The sequence below is a fragment of the Anolis sagrei genome, chromosome Y (assembly GCF_037176765.1).
Source record: "Anolis sagrei isolate rAnoSag1 chromosome Y, rAnoSag1.mat, whole genome shotgun sequence".
In the NCBI taxonomy this organism is placed as follows: Eukaryota; Metazoa; Chordata; class Lepidosauria; order Squamata; family Dactyloidae; genus Anolis; species Anolis sagrei.
In genome coordinates this window covers 35403401-35420108 of record NC_090035.1, presented here as the reverse complement: position 1 = coordinate 35420108, position 16708 = coordinate 35403401, and the positions used below count along the sequence as shown (strand labels likewise).

Genomic DNA, 16708 nt, shown 5'->3' with positions numbered 1-16708 from the left:
CTTGCCTGGCACCGTGTAGCGAACTTGTCGAACAGCTGTGTTTAGTTTAATGTCCAGTCCTTCGGCTAAAGCTACAGGCACACACGAATAGCCATTTCTTACAGTCAGATGGCTGCCTGTGAATTCAAAATCATCATCCTAAAAGGGAAGAGAGGATACATTGAAATCCCATCAGTGTTCATTCGGATTTTTTTTTCATGTCAGGAGTGACTTGAGAAACTGCAAGTCGCTTCTGCTGTGAGAGAATTGATTGTCTGCAAGGACATTGCCCAGGGAACGCCCAGATGTTTTTTATTTTATTTTTTTACCATCCTTGTGGGAGGCTTCTCTCATGTCCCCACATGGAGTTTTTTTTTTATAATAATTTTTATTGATTTGTCACAATTATTACATTCGTTATACATTTGTTATTACTATTACATTTTGTACAGCAATCTCTTTAACATGTTGTTTTATTATTTTGCTTTAACATTTTCCCCTTTTTTATTTCACCACAGTGCTCCCCTCCACCCGTCTCAAGCCACAATTCTTACATATCATCTGTCCAAAATCTCATTTCTTCTTGTGACGGTAATTTTCCTTCCTTGTTTTTTAGACCATTTACCACAAATCTTCCCCATACAGCATCAAAATCACTTTGTTTCCATATACCTTTTTTAACCTTTAATATACATGTCAGTTTATCATTTATTGGTATTTTCCATGCTTCCTTATACCATTCCTCTATTTGTATATTCATTTCTTTTTCCCAATTCCTTGCTATGAGCAATCTTGGAATTGTTAGTAAGTTTGTTATCGCTTCTTTATCCTCCTTTTTCAATTGCTTATTGTTATATAATGATAGTAAAGCGATACTAGGACTTTTATCTATTTTCATATTCATTATAGCTTCTATTTCTCTAAATACTTTCTCCCAAAAATTATTTACATATTTACATTGCCACCACATGTGTATATATGTTCCTGGTTCTTGACACCCTCTCCAACAATTTATTGAGTTATTTTTATTCATATATGCTATTCTTACTGGTGTCAAATACCACTTCCATATTAACTTGTAATAATTTTCTTTAACCCGTATCGATAAGTTTTTTAAATGTCTTTGTCCCCATAACTGTTGCCACTCTCTTTCACTTATTTTCATCCCTAAATTTTCTTCCCAAATCTCCTTAAGGGTACACTTTTTATTTTTTTCATCCTTCATTTCAGTTAATATCTTATAAATTTTACTAATTATACCTCTCAAGTTTTCATGTTCTTCTACAGCCCTTCCCTTCTGTATTATTTGTTCAAATTGATTGGGTTGGCTTCCATTTCTTTTATTTTTTTCCAGTTTTTTAACCATTGTTCTAGTTGTATACAATGGAACCATGACAATTTTATTTCTTTAAACTCTTCCAACATCATTTCCTTCTTCATTTCCACCTTCATCCAAACCCCTATCCTATCTAAATTTATTTCCCTTACCTTTTTATCCATTACGTTTTTTAGATTTTTTGGAAACTTCTTTTCCATCACTATTGGGGTTATAATTGATCCCTCCTTTATTAACTTCCCCATATATTTGTTCCATACTTCCAGTATGTTGCTCAACATTGGGTGTTTAATTTCCCTCATTTCTTTTCTAGTAAAGTTTAAAAAATATATTCCAAATTTCATCTTCCACTTTTCCTGAATCATTACTAAGCCAATCTATTCCCTCTTTTTTAACCATTCCTTCTATAACCAAACTTAATCTACTTGCTTCATAATATTTTTTAATATTAGGTAGCGCTAGTCCACCCTCCTTTTGCGATCTGTACCATAACTGTTTATTTAGTCTATTTCTTTTACTTCCATTACAGTACTTATTAATCATTTGTTGCCATCTAGTTAATTCTTCTTCTGTGATTTGAAGTGGTAGCATCCTAAATATAAAATTTATCTTTGGAAGTATTTTCATTTTTACTAATGCTATTCTTCCAAACCAGGACAAACGTATACCTTCATACTCTATTAACTTTTTCTGAACCTCTTTCCTTAATGTTACTACATTTACTTCTTCTATTTCTTTTAAATCCTTTGTTATTGTTACTCCCAAATATTTTATTCCTAATTCTTATTCCCATTTTACTCTGTTCTATAAAATCTTTTTCTTCTTCCCTTGTATAATTAAGTAGCATCATTTCTGACTTATTCCAATTAACTTGTAAACCCGTTGTTTTCCCAAATATCTCCAAATGTTCTTTTATTCTATCCATTTTCTCCACTATATTTTCTATAAATAACAATGTGTCTTCAGCGAATAAGCTCACTTTCTGTTTCTACTTTTTTCCTAACCCTTCTAAATTCTTGTCATTCCTTATGCTATTAGCAAACTGTTCTATCACCATTGCAAATAGTATCGGAGACAAAGGGCACCCTTGTCTTGTGATTCTAGTCACTTTTATTTCGTTTGTCACTCCATCGTTTATGGTTACCACTGCTGAATTCCTTGAATAAAATTGTTTTAATATTCCTTTTATTCTATTTCCCATTCCAAATTTATTCAGTATTTCCCTTAATGTCTCCCATTCCACACAATCGAACACTTTAAAAATATCTAGTGATAATATCCCTGCTTTTTCCTTCCCCTCTTTAGCCCAATAAATTTTTTTAATACTCTCCCTATCAGATTTGACATTTGTCTTCCTTTTACAAACCCACACTGATCTTTTATATACTTATACATGCATTTATTCATTCTATTAGCTATTATCGCGGACAATATCTTTGCATCCTGATTAATTAATGATATGGGCCTGTATGACCCTGGGTCTGTTAAGTCTTTATCAGGTTTAGGTATTAATATTATTAATGATCTCCTCCATGATTCTGGTCTCTTATCTCCCTTCATTATTCCATTATACAATTCTAATAATTTTGGGGTTCTCTAAAGCTTTTATAATATTCTGTCCCTAGACCATCCAAGCCTGGAGCTTTCCCTACTTTTAATTTCTTAATAACTTCCTCTATTCATATACTTTCAATTTTTCTTTCATAGCTCTACATAATTTACCTGTTTTATCTTTTATCGTATTTATCATTCCTTCCATTTTCTTTTTCTGTGTTGATTTGGCTAGCATCTTTGAATTCCTATCACTAAACTCAAAATATTCCCTCCTTAAATAAATTAAATTTTCTTGTACTTCGTCTATTTCCATTTTATCCAATTCCTTTTTTTTGCTCTCAACCTAGCATAAATTTGTATATCTCTTTATTACATATGCTTTTTCAATCTCTTCTATTTCTCTTTCTAAGTTCCTTTTCCTTTCTTCTTGCCTTCTTTTTAGATTAATTGTTTCTTTTATACATAACCCTCTAGTCACTGCTTTCATAGTATCCCATAGAACTCCTTTTGTCACCCCCTTTTGGTTAAAGCCCCATGTTTCTTGCCATTCTGCTTGTACACTATCTACTATCTCTTTATGGTTCAATATTTTTGTGTTTAACCTCCACCTTTTCATTTTGTCATAATCACATTTCAACACAATCTCAATTGAAACCAGAGCATGATCCGAAATCTTAATCATACCTATATCAGCATTTAGCACTTTACTTGACATATTTTTGGAGACGAAAATATAGTCTATTTTTGTATACACCTTAAGCACCGATGAGTAATATGTATATCTGCTTTCATTCCCTTTTACCAATCTCCACACATCCTTTAATTGCCATTTGTTCATTACTCTACTTAATTCCGTTGTTTCAATATTTCTAGTTTTTGATGCTAACGTAGTTTTATCCTTCTTTGGGTCCATATAGCAATTACTATCTCCTCCAAATATTACATTTTGTTGATGGTAATTCTCTATTTGCTCTAACACTTTTTCATAAAATTCTTGCTGTTTTACATTTGGTACGTATACATTTACTAATACATATTTTTCCTCCCCTATTTCCCCATATATTATTATATATCTTCCCTCCTCATCTTTTAATACCTTGTTTATGGCAAAATTACATTTCTTTGCTATTATTATAGCTACTCCTCTTGACTTTGATGACCCAAAAGATGTTTCATAGTTCCTTATCCAGCTCGACTTTAGTTCATTTGAGCCCGGTTTGTTTTGATGTGTTTCCTGTAGGAAGATGACATCCGCCGCGTCCTTCTTCAGTAGGGATTCGATCCACCTTCTCTTAATTACTATCCCCAACCCTCTCGTGTTAAGCGTTGAAATTCTTAATTTGTGGGACATTATTTCCATTTCCCTTTAAAAGTTTTTTTGTGGCTTGCAACAATGTGAACCCTTGTCCCTTACCCTCCCCTCCCCTTGCCCCCCATTCCCCCCTCCCCCCTGATCCCCCCTTCCCTCATTCCCCCCTTCCTCCCCTTCCATTCTTCGGGACTTCTCGTCCCAATCATGGCCCCCGGCCTTCCCAATTGGGGAGGGGGGGTGAAGTCATCCCGTGGCCCAGAGTCTCCCTCCCCCCGAGTGCTCATTTTAAACTAAGTGGTAAATTTAATTGCAGTGTTTTAATTTCTTCTTACATCCCGATTCCTCCAATGGCGCCAACTAATTCCTCCATTTCTCCTGCCTCCGGATCCTTCTCCTCCTCTTCCTTTCAATCTCTCTCTTGTCTTCTTACTATACCAAGCTCCTCCAGTAGTTGTCCTTGTTCCAATGAGTCTATTCTGTATCTCTTGCCTTTCCATTGAAATTTGAGAAAGATGGGGTATCCCCAGGTGTACACAATTCCAGCCTTCATTAGCTGCGTCGTAATAGGCTTCATTGAATATCTCCAGTTCTTAGTTTCAGGACAGTAGTCATTAAATATTTCCAGTTTTGAATCGCCCATCTTTAGAAAATCTGGGTTCTTCTTTAATATTTTCATCAAGTCTTCTTTCTTTACGAAGTTGTGAAATTGAATTATTATATTCCTAGGAATTATTTTATTTCTTCCAGCCGGAAGGCGATGAACTCTCTCAATATCCAATTCTGACCAGTTTAATGCTGGCGAGATCTTTTCAAAATCTCAGATTTCAGATCTTTTTTCTTATTTCCTTCTGGATAATTTTTTATTATTGTGTTGTTTCTTCTTTGATTGTCTTGCATGTACACAAACTTTCTTTCCACATCTGAGAGCCTATTTTCATTTTTTTTGCGTTTGTTGTTTGAGTACCAGTTGTTCCTGTTTACTTCTTTCAATTTCTGCTCTATTTTTTGTATTTCTCCATGTGTTGTTTCCAAAGCTTCTCTTATTGTCTGAAATTTTCCATCTGAGCTTTTTCTTTCTGCATCCAGATGTGCTTTCATTTCGTTGTTGCTAGTCAGAATTTCTTGCTTCAATGCCTGAATTTTGCCCTTCCTTATTTCTCTTTCTTTATCAAACATCAAGTTCATGTTCAAATTCATTTCCTTTGTTTGTCTTTCAGCCTCTCCTTTAATCAATTCTGCTATTTTGCTTAACATTTGACTACTGCCCATCCCCAATTCTTCCCTCTCACTGCTCTTCCTGCTTCCTTCTGGCTCTGCTGTTAAACATGGCAGCGAGGTAGAAATGGTTCCTCCCCCTTTTGCCCCCTCCATTGGGGGGGGGTTGTTTTAACTGTTTACCTCCCTTGATTGTGGGGGGGGGGGAGGACTTCTTCTGACAGTGCTCATTTCCTCGGGGGACTGTGGAACCTTTTCCAATCTTGAAAACTATCTATCTGAAGGCTTGGTACGTAACCAAAGAGGATTTGGCCTTGGGATATCCTGGCTTTGTTTTTTCCTTCTCATTCAACCTCCCCTCAGTTTTACTCCTCCTGCTTTCATCAATTTTTTAATTACTTAGTTCCCCCGTTCTACACAGTCCTAGAAAGATCCACTCAAATATGCCTTACAATGCCAAGGGGGTTCACTTTTAATATGACGAGACTAGCTCACTCCTTCTTCAAAGGAGGAACCTGCCTCTAATCATTATTTTGCCTTCCCGGATCGTTAAGTCCATTAAATCCAGTAGTTCTAATTATTTTAATGTGTATTTAAGTTGCAAACTATTTATCTTCTCCAGCTCGGTACGCAGTTATAATTAGCAAGTTGCTTTCGCTTTCAAGCAGCTTTCGCTTTCAGGCAGCCAGCTTCGGCCAGCCGCCCTCGCTTCTGCCAAAGCTCATAAATCAGAGCAATTAAGTGGTAATAAATTACCTTCTCAGGCTTCTTGTATGCTCCAGACTTTCACCTCCTTTTTAGTCCAGAAAGGTCAATCATCCATCCATCCATTTTCACTGCTTTTTTGCTTTGTTTCCACAAGAGCTGAAGGGAAGACTCCACCCCCGTCCCCACATGGAGTTGGAGTTGATAGAGGGAGCTCATCTGGGCTATTCCTGGGTTGGATTCAAACTGGCAACTTTCAGGTCAGCAACCCAACTTTCAAGTCATCAGTGGTTTAACCCACTGTGCCACCATAGGCTCCATACCAGGAATAAAAACCACACAAAATTAACTAACCCGAAGTTCCTTAAAGTGGGCAGGAGCAAAGCAGACATCAACCTCCAAAAGCAGACAAGAGCACAAGGCATGGAAGCTGCTCACTTGAAGTCCCAAAGCCCTGTATTCTTACACTAGCACTCCTTCTGGTGCTAGCTCTTAACTCAAAATGCTGCTCATAGGTCAAAGTGAAACCCAGGCTGAGCACTGTCTTTTAACTCAAAATGCTCTTAAGCTAGGACACTCGAGTCATACTATCATAGAAAAATAGTTGGAAGAAACCACATGGGCTATCTAATCCAATCTTCTGCCATGCAGGAAAAACACAAAGTACCCTTGAAAGATGGCCATCCAGGCTCTGTTTAAAAGCCTCCAAGAAATGAACTTTCACCACACTCCGAAGCAGAGAGGTCCGCCACTGAACAGCTCTTATAGTCAGGAAATTATTCTTAATATTCAGGTGGAATTTCCTTTCCTGTCATTTGAAATCATTGTTCCGAGTCCTAGTTTCCAGGACAAGCCTGCTCCCTCTTCCTTGTGACATCTTTTCATATATTTATATATGCCTATCATGTCTCCTCTGTACCTTCTCTTCTGCAGGCTGAACATACTTTAAGATGGTCCTCATAGGGTATGGTCTCCAGACCTTTGATCGTTTTAGTTGCCCTCCTATGGACACATTCCAGCTTGTCAATATCTCTTTTAAACTGTGGTGCCCATAATTGGACACAGTATTCCAGGTGAGGTCTAATTAAAGTAGAATAGAGAGGCACCATGACTTCCCTCGATCTAGACACTATACTCCTTTTGATGCAGCCCAAAATCTCATTGGCTTTCACTGTGCAGTCCTCCTCCTCTCACCTCATTCCTCACCATGAATGCATTCTTTAAGGGAGATTATCCTGGAAACCTCTAACCCAGCCCAAATCATGTAGATTGTATCATGTAGATTCTTTAGATGCCAATAAAATGCAAATAATACATTCTGAGAGTTTCAATTTGTACTGAAAGTACATATGGCTCTAGTTTATGAAGGAAATGTCTATTTTGCAGGTAGAATATAAAAGATAAAATGTGGTGTATACAGGAAGAACATTTAAGTAGCACTTTCAATAACCAAATGAAGGAATCTTGGGAGCATATACAATTCTTTGTTTTGTTTTGTGACTAGTAAACATGGAATCAGACAAAAATACAATTGTCAGGCTTTTAAAAAACATAGATTTAAATGTATTTTTGAGATAGATTCATTTGAATTTCAGTCTGGGGAAATGATGAATAGTTACCTGGTCCCAGTGCTTCAGTGACAGAGTAGAGAGAGGTGTGGCATTTGCAAACTCAAGGTTTGCAAAATGCCAGTCAAGAATCTGTCTATCCCTTGATGATAAATAAACATCACTACAAAAAAAAGAGAGAGAGATAAATCAACCATTAAGGAGATGCTAGTGTACGTTTGGTTTTTAATTCAATATAATTAATTTAATTCAATTAATTCAATATAATTACGTAGCTTAGTCCTTTCAATTTAGTAATCACTTTCATTAGAAGTTCCTTCAATGTCTTACCAGATAATAGAAACTGGTTTTAAATTGCTTTCTGTATTTTTCTGAATGAGGGAAAGAGAGGTTGCTGGAAAGCCACACCTTCCTTCTCAGCAAACACAAGTTGTCATAAATGGTTATGTAAGTAAATCAGGAAAAGAACAAATTAAATGCAGACATATGAGAAGAGCCCCCCCCCCCCCCCATATTGTTACATAGATGACAGTGTTGAAATGTTATCATTTTGAATATACAGGCATTTTCCAAGTTATGAACAAGACAGGCTCTGTAAATTTGTTCTGAACTTGAAATTGTATGTAAGTCACAACAGGTACATTTTTCAGTGGAACTCCAGCTAAGTATGCAAGTGTGTATATGTGTGTACAGAGATGTCAAAAACCACAAAACTGCTAATACAAATATCCAACTGCTCTCATTGTTAGGCTGACAGTTTTACCTTGGAGGATTAGCTTCTAGTTCCTGGAGCTTCTCTTCCAGTTTTGCTTGTGTTTCTGCCAACTCATCGTATTCCTGACAAGGAGATTCACACATCCATAAATATACAGGGAAATACTGAAAGGCAATGTTGAAGAAATTTTGAGTAAGCATATGGCCAATGCTTCAACATTGGCCTGCTGAGTCTCTAAGATGTGATGCTACACTCTCCAGTCAGATATAGCTGGGGCAAGTATTTGAGTGTCTATATACAGTTACTGAAAGCAGTTTTAAAACAAATATGAAAGTTTTAAGAAATAATCAAACATTAAAATAAAACAAAGCCATTTTTGTGTCACTCCACACCTTGCAGAGAGCAGTAAGATCTCTATGTTTACTCTTCACAAGGAACTCTGCTGTGATGTCTCGCGGTGGTTTCACTTCAGATGCCTCCTTGTATTGCTGGTGGAGCTCCTTTATTTTCTCTTTCAAATTCACCATCTATTGGGGACAAGAGGAGGAAAACACACCCATGAAATGGGATAGCAACAGAACATGTTGTAATGTTGTAAACCGCAATGAGTCGCCGTTTTAGGCTGAGATATTAGCGGTATACAAGTGTACTAAATAAATAAATAAATAAATAAACATAACTAAAAAGTATTATGTGGTTCTAGCCAATAACACTCCCAAATGCAGGACTCCAGAGAGACCATGAAGGGAATGCCACCTTTTGTACCCTGCAATGATGTCAATATGATGGGCCCTCTGGCCTACAGGAGACCCCAACCCAGCTTTTCTGTTGCCCCAGAATGAGGGAAAATTCTTTTTATCTAGGTGAGTGGGGAGGTTCCTGTTTGGAGAGAGAATAGCTAATTTTTTTGGTGTTTCAAGACCTCATCCTTGCAATGCAATACTTGGCTTTAATGAGGCTTTTAAATGATAATGATGATGATGATGATGATGATAATAAATTGTATTTGTAACCCGCCTCTCCTAACAGCTCAAGGGTACCGCAAAATCAAACTATATCAACAAAAAATCCGTACAATAAAAACATATATCAAAACACACAATTATATTAACCTAAAAAACATATAGCAAACACAGGGTTCAAAAATCAACATATAGCAGCAATCCAGGGAGACTGCGGATGAGTTCCCTCTATCAGCTCCAGCTCCACATTGCGAGGACATGAGAGAAGCCTCCCACAAGGATGGCAAAAAATCTAAACATCTGGGCATTCCCTGGGCAACATCCTTGCAGGTCAATTCCCTCATACCAGAAGCAACTTGCAGTTTCTCAAGTCGCTCCTTACACGAAAAAAGCAATAGAATGCAAATCCAAAGCTCATTATTTGGCCTGCCTTAGGTCTTCAGTTGGGTTTTAAATTCTGACAGCCTTTTTAGCTTTTGGTGCTCTTCTGGCAGGTAATTTCATAGTAGTGGGGCAGCCGATGAAAAGGCCCTATGGGTGATGGTTGACAGTCTGGTTCTAGCAGACTGGAGTTGCCCCCCACCAAAGAAAGCTCAGTGTTGAAAGGTGCGGATTATGTGGGAGAAGGCAATCCTGCAAGTAACCTGGACCCAAACAATATAGGACTTTGAAGGCCTCACAAGTAACAAAGAAAGTTTTTTTAATGTGGAAAAAGGAAGGATGGGAGAATGCTGCATAAGTCATTCTTGGAACCATATGCTGCCTGTGAGGTGTTCCCCTCCTCCACTGCTGGTATCCAGACCCTCCAAGATTGTACTAGTTCCCACCTCTTAATAGTGGTGCAGTGGGAATTTTCAACCTAATATATGGAATAATTCCAATTTTAACTGAAAGAAAGATGCTGTTTGCGTCTCAGGCCAGATTAACAACTGACCTTATTAAGAAGATCTTTAAGTTCTTCTTGAGTTTTTACTATTTTCTTCCAGTGTTCAATCTGCTCATCTTTTACGTGCTTCTCCTGTAATCTAAATACAGAAAAAATGTCACTAGAACATGAAAAATTATTCAGACCTCCACAAAAAATGTACCACTCTTAAGTAAAAATAACAAGGTCTGTGCCATTTCTGCTTAATCTTTACACAGATTCTATACAAACTAAAAACCCACAGTATAAAGACAATCCAATCTCATTGAACGGAACATTTCTTGTGTTCCCAAAGTATTTCATATTCCTATTGAGATGGAACAGTACTAAAGAGCGATAAACAGTAAGTGTGCCAAGAAGGAATCATTGGGGAATGGGTAACTCCAATACTGCCCAGGCAAGATAAAACTTCAATTTAAAATGTACACTAAAGATGCTGGCTCCTCCCCGGTTTTTTCCCATGCCTTAGAATCATATAATCATAGTTGGAAGAGACCTCATGGGCCATCCAGTCCAACCCCCTGCCAAGAAGCAAGAAAATCACATTCAAAGCATCCCTGACAGATGGCCATCCAGCTTCTACTTGAAAGCCTCCAAAGAAGGAGCCTCCACCACACTCGGAGGGAGTGTTCCCTGCTGAACAGCTCTCACAGTCAGGAAGTTCTTCCTAATGTTCAGGTGGAATCTCCTTTCCTGTAGTTTAAAGCCACTGTTTCATGTCCTAGTCTCCAGGGCAGCAGAAAACAAGCCTGCTCTCTCCTCCCAATGACTTACCCTCACGTATTTTTACATGGCTATCATGTCTCCTCTCAACCTTCTTTTCTGCAGTGGAAACATGCCCAGCTCTCTAAGCCACTCCTTATAGGGCTTGTTCTCCAGACCCTTGATCATTTTAGTCGCCCTCCTCTGGAAGCTCAAGAACCCTATGTTGCTGCAAACTTCACTTTCCTGTTCTCAAGATATTTGATATTCTGACTTCTCAAGGTGCAAAATAATGAAACAGAATCACAGTGAGGAAAGATTATAGACTGCAGCAGCATTTAAGCCTTATGCCATCTCAGTGTTCAAACTGTCAGCAGATGTGAACAGAAAAAAAATCGAAAGCTAAATATGACTAGTTTAGTTGTCTAAGCACCCCTGCCACACACACACACTTCTGGAGGATGATTCCTAAGTTTTCTATGAAATGTAATGCAACCTACTGTATGACAACTTCCAGAGCTTGGCCCAGAGAGACTGGTTTGTTATTGAGAATGTTGAAGTCCAGCTGATGGCTCAAATATGAAGTGGCTTCCAGCAAACGATTAAACTCTTGTTCTACCATTTCATCTTTTTCCTTTGGAACCTGAAAATTGCACCACTGAAGTTTACAACATGAAAAAGAATGAAAGCTCAACAAGGTCATTCAGATTAGAGAAGTACTTTGTAATCTTCAAACATAGTGAGGAAAGGTGAGTGGGTGGATGTGTTCCCCAAATCACAGAACTACCTATGCTCTCTGGCTGAAAGGTAAAAATTTACTTGCAGCCATCATGTTATTTTTGTAGGTTAATGGTAATTTGAATGGTGTATGCTCTGGCTCATCCATTTTCCACTAGAGATCACTGGCTCTTTCTCAACCATGCAAATGGCATCATAATTATCTAACATTCATACTCATAATGGGGAATCACATTTTGGAAATGAAAACCAGAAAAAGGAATGTCAGAAAAGCTGAAATGGTATGCTGCAATAACCTCAGCAGACTTGAGATGTAAAATATTCTGTACTTTTTTGGGGCAAAGGGAATGACATTTTTGGAAACACAAAAAAATGCAACATTTACAATTATTTTGCTGTTTTAGGAACATGCAGGATCATAATTATAACTTGGTTTAGGATAACGTTATCAGGCTTGCCATATTAAAAGTCACATTTATTCAGAATATAATTACAAATGGAACTTATTTTAACATTTAACATTTTGTTGCAAATGAGCTGCAAGGTCCTGAACTGTAAGGTCCTGAACACTTGCACTGTATGGTAACCCTTTGATTTGCCACTTTGTGGATCAGGCATTGTCCCCATCAAAAGTACTAAGGAAAAAAGTTAAGACAAGGAACTGTAATACAGTATAACCCCCTTATCCACAGACTTGATATATACAGTTTCACTTATCCACGCCCCTAAAAATATTCCCTCCCAAATGTTTATGTCCTTTGATGCTATTTTGTTGTGTGCTTTCAGCCCAAGTATAGCAATTACGTAACATTCACAATTATCTACCTTTTCAGTTATCCATAGAGGGTCTTGGAATGTTTTCCCCAAGGATATGGAGTTGGTCATCTAACCTGCTACTTTCTATAATCTTACATAAAGGTCTTCCATAATCTTGAGAAATATTTAAACATTTTGTCTTTAACATTTTTTTCATCATTCTAAAATAAAATAATCCTGATTCCTTTTTTCCTATTTCATCCCCATATGGATTAATTGAAAAATTACATGTTTCCAGGCCTTCACATTTCTGTTTTTCAACCACACATTAAACAAGCCCCATGTTTTAATTAAACAAACCCTAGTTTTAATTAGAGAGGAATTTTGAAAAGGACCAGAAACCCCCTTTTAAAACACCGATTCAATCCTGAACTGAGTCCCAGATCTACGTTGCCATCCCAATGAGGCTATAACTACAATAGTAGCATCCAAAGAAGATGCATTATGCATGTAATTACCTATTTCTCATGGTAGGAGTAACAGCAGATTAATGGGGGGGGGGGGGGATCAATTTTAGATTGGGGAAACATGATGTCATTGTGCCATTTTGATCCACATTATTTCCTTAAAAACAGGTCAAGAAGAATTAAAACTTACTGCTTGTCCATTGGCTTCATAAAGAGGACATTTTTGTTTTATTTTTGCTAATTCCATGTTTACTTGCTTGCTCACCACGGCCATTGGGTTTCCTCCTGCAAAATATGTTGTACAGAAACAAACAAATAAAAGAATTAACAATTAGATGAGGCATCATCATCATCATCATCATCATCATCATCATCATCATCATCACCCTATCTCCCCGAAGGGACTCAGGGCAGTTTCCAACAAATATAGCAATCATTCAATGCCAAAACAAAACCATACAAACAGTTTCCATCAGGACAAGAGACATTAGACAATGTAAAACAACATACCTATAACTTAATAATAAAAATAACAAGAAATAAAAATAAGAAATAAAATTAAAAAAATAAAGTAGAAACATCACAAAATACAAAGAACATGATAAAACAGGGGGGCGGAGTTACCATGGCCGGTTGAACAGACGTCTTTCCTCCAGCTCTTGTGGAAATATAAGCAAACAAGCAGTGAAAATGAATGGATAATTGTCCTTTCTGGATCAAAAGGGAGGCGAAAGTCTGGTGCATGTGGAAAGCCTAAGAAGGTAATTTATTACCAATTAATTGCTTTGATTTATGAGCTTTGGCAGAAGATAGGGCGGCTGCCGAAAAATTGCTTGGAAACTGCTGTTGAAAGTGAAACCAATTTGCTAATTATAACTGCGCACTGACTTGGAGAAGATAAACAGCTGCAATTTAAATACAATATTAAAATACTAGAAATATTGGACTTAGTGACTTAATGATCCGGGAAGGCAAAATAAAGATTAGAGGCAGATTCCTCCTTTGAAGAAGGATCGAGCTAGTCTGGTCATATTAAAGGCGAACCCTCTTGGCATTGCAAGGCATATTTGAGTGGGACTTTCTTGTACTGTGTGCTGTGTAGAACGGGAAAACTAAGTAATTAAAAAATTGATGAAAGCAGGAGGAGTAAAGCTGAGGTTGAATGAGAAGGAATAAAAAAAGTCAGGATACTCCAAAGCTAAATCCTCGTTGGTTGCGTTCCAAACCTTCGGACAGATCGCTTTCAAGATTAGAAAGACTGGAAAGGGCCCCTGAGGAAATGAGCACTGTCAGGAGAAGTCCTCCCCTCCCCACAATTAAGGGAAAGCAGCTAAAACGAACACCCCCCCAAACCCCCCCTCAAATGGAAGGGGGGGGGCAAAAGGGGGAGGAACTATTTCTACCTCGCTGCCATGTTTAACAGCAGAGCCAAAAGAAAGCAGGATGAGCAGTGAGAGGGAAGAATTGGGGATGGGCAGTAGTCAAATGCTAAGTAAAATAGCAGAATTGATTAAAGAAACGGCTGAAAGACAAACAAAGGAAATGAACTTGAATTTGAACCTGATGTTTGATAAAGAAAGAGAAATAAGGAAGGGCGAAATTCAGGCATTGAAGCAAGAAATTCTGACCAGCAATAAAGAAATGAGAGCAGAGTTGGACACGGAACGAAAAAGCTCAGACGAAAAATTTCAGACAATAAGAGAAGCCCTGGAGATTGCACAGGGAGAAATACGAAAAAACAAAGCAGAAATTGAAAGAAGTACACAGGAACAACTGGTACTCAAACAACAAACGCAAAAAAATGAAAATAGGCTCTCTGATGTGGAAAGAAAGTTTGTGTACATGCAAGACAACCAAAGAAGAAACAACGTAACAATAAAAAATTATCCAGAAGGAAACAAGAAAGAAGATCTGAAATCTGAGATCTTGAAATGGTTGCAAAAGATTTCGCCAACACTAAGCTGGTCAGAACTGGATATTGAGAGAGTTCATCGCCTTCCGGCTGGAAGAAATAGAGTAATTCCTAGGAACATAATAATTCGATTTCACAATTTCGCAAAGAAAGAAGATTTGATGAAAATATTAAAGAAAAATCCAGATCTCCTAAAGATGGGCGACTCAAAATTGGAAATATTTAATGACTACTGTCCTGAAACTAAGAATTGGAGATACTCAATGAAACCTATTACGACGCAGTTAATGAAAGCTGGAATTGTGTACACCTGGGGATACCCTATCTTTCTTAAGTTTCAATGGAAAGGCAAGAGATATAGAATCGACACACTGGAACAAGGCTATCAACTACTGGAGGAGCTTGGCATAGTAAGAAGACAAGAGAGAGATCGAAAGGAAGAGGAGGTGAAGGATCCGAATGGAGGAGAATTGGAGGAATTAATCGGTGCCGTTGGAGGAATCGAGATGTAAGAAGAAACTATACACTGCAATCAAGCTTTTTATTGATTTAAAATGAGCACTCGGGGGGAGGGAGACTCTGGGCCACAGGATGACTTCGCCCCCCCCTCCCCAATTGGGAAGGCCGGGGGCCATGATTGGGACGAGTAGTCCCGAAGATTGGAAGGGGAGGAAGGGGGGAACGAGGGAAGTGGGGGGATTGGGGGGGAGGGGGGAATGGGGAGTAAGCGGAGGGGAGGGGAAGGGACAAGGGTTCACGTTGTCTCAAGCCACAAAAAAGCTTTTAAAGGGAAATGGAAATGATGTCCCATAAATTAAGAATCTCAACACTTAACACGAGAGGGTTGGGGACGGTAATTAAGAGAAGGCGGATTGAATCTTTACTGAAGAAGGACGCAGCGGACCTCATCTTCCTACAGGAAACACATCAAAATAGGCGGGGCTCAAACGAGCTAAAGTCGAGCTGGATAAGGAACTATGAAACATCTTTTGGGTCATCAAAGTCAAGAGGAGTAGCAATAATAATAGCTAAGAAATGTAATTTTGTCATAAACAAGGTATTGAAAGATGAAGAGGGAAGATATATAATAATATATGGGGAAATAGGGGAGGAAAAATATGTATTAGTAAATGTATACGCACCAAATGTAAAACAGCAAGAATTTTATGAAAAAGTGTTAGAGCAAATAGAGAATTACCATCAACAAAATGTAATACTTGGAGGAGATTGTAATTGCTGTATGGATTTAAAGAAGGATAAAACTACGATAGCATCAAAAGCTAGAAATATTGAAATAACGGAATTAAGTAGAGTAATGAATAAATGGCAATTAAAGGATGTGTGGAGATTGGTAAAAGGGAATGAAAGTAGATATACATATTATTCATCGGTACATAAGGTATATACAAGAATTGATTATATTTTTGTCTCCAAAAATATGACAAGTAAAGTACTAAATGCTGATATAGGTATGATTAAGATTTTGGATCAAGCTTTGGTTTCAATTGAGATTGTGTTGAAACGTGATTATGACAAAATGAAAAGGTGGAGGTTAAATACAAGAATACTAAATCACAAAGAGATAGTAGATAAAGTGCAAGCAGAATGGCAAGAAATATGGGGCTTTAATGAAAAGGGGGTGACAAAGGGAGGTCTATGGGACACTATGAAAGCAGTGACCAGAGGGTTATGTATAAAAGAGACAATTAACTTAAAAAGAAGGCAAGAAGAAAGGAAAAGGAATTTAGAAAGAGAAATAGAAGAGATTGAAAAAGCATATGTAATAAAGAGAGATACACGAATTTATGCTAGGTTAAGAGCAAAAAAAGAGGAATTGGATAAAATGGAAATAGACGAAGTAC

At 37.6% G+C, this 16708-nt stretch overlaps 1 protein-coding gene across 4 annotated transcripts in view; it reads right to left on the bottom strand.

Moving 5' to 3' along the window:
* The window catches only part of LOC137095131 (lysine-specific histone demethylase 1A-like), a 95360-nt gene that overhangs the window by 19281 nt on the left and 59371 nt on the right, over window positions 1-16708 (bottom strand). The window contains exons 9-15 of one of the 4 annotated variants that reach the window (XM_067461426.1): window positions 13125-13219; window positions 11474-11631; window positions 10281-10371; window positions 8777-8911; window positions 8433-8548; window positions 7721-7832; window positions 6-138 (exon numbers count right to left, since the gene is read on the bottom strand). In XM_067461426.1, coding sequence (XP_067317527.1) covers window positions 6-138; window positions 7721-7832; window positions 8433-8548; window positions 8777-8911; window positions 10281-10371; window positions 11474-11631; window positions 13125-13219 — 840 coding nt within the window. The remainder of the gene's footprint in view (window positions 1-5; window positions 139-7720; window positions 7833-8432; window positions 8549-8776; window positions 8912-10280; window positions 10372-11473; window positions 11632-13124; window positions 13220-16708) is intronic. The other 3 variants (XM_067461428.1, XM_067461427.1, XM_067461429.1) reach the window with 3 other exon arrangements.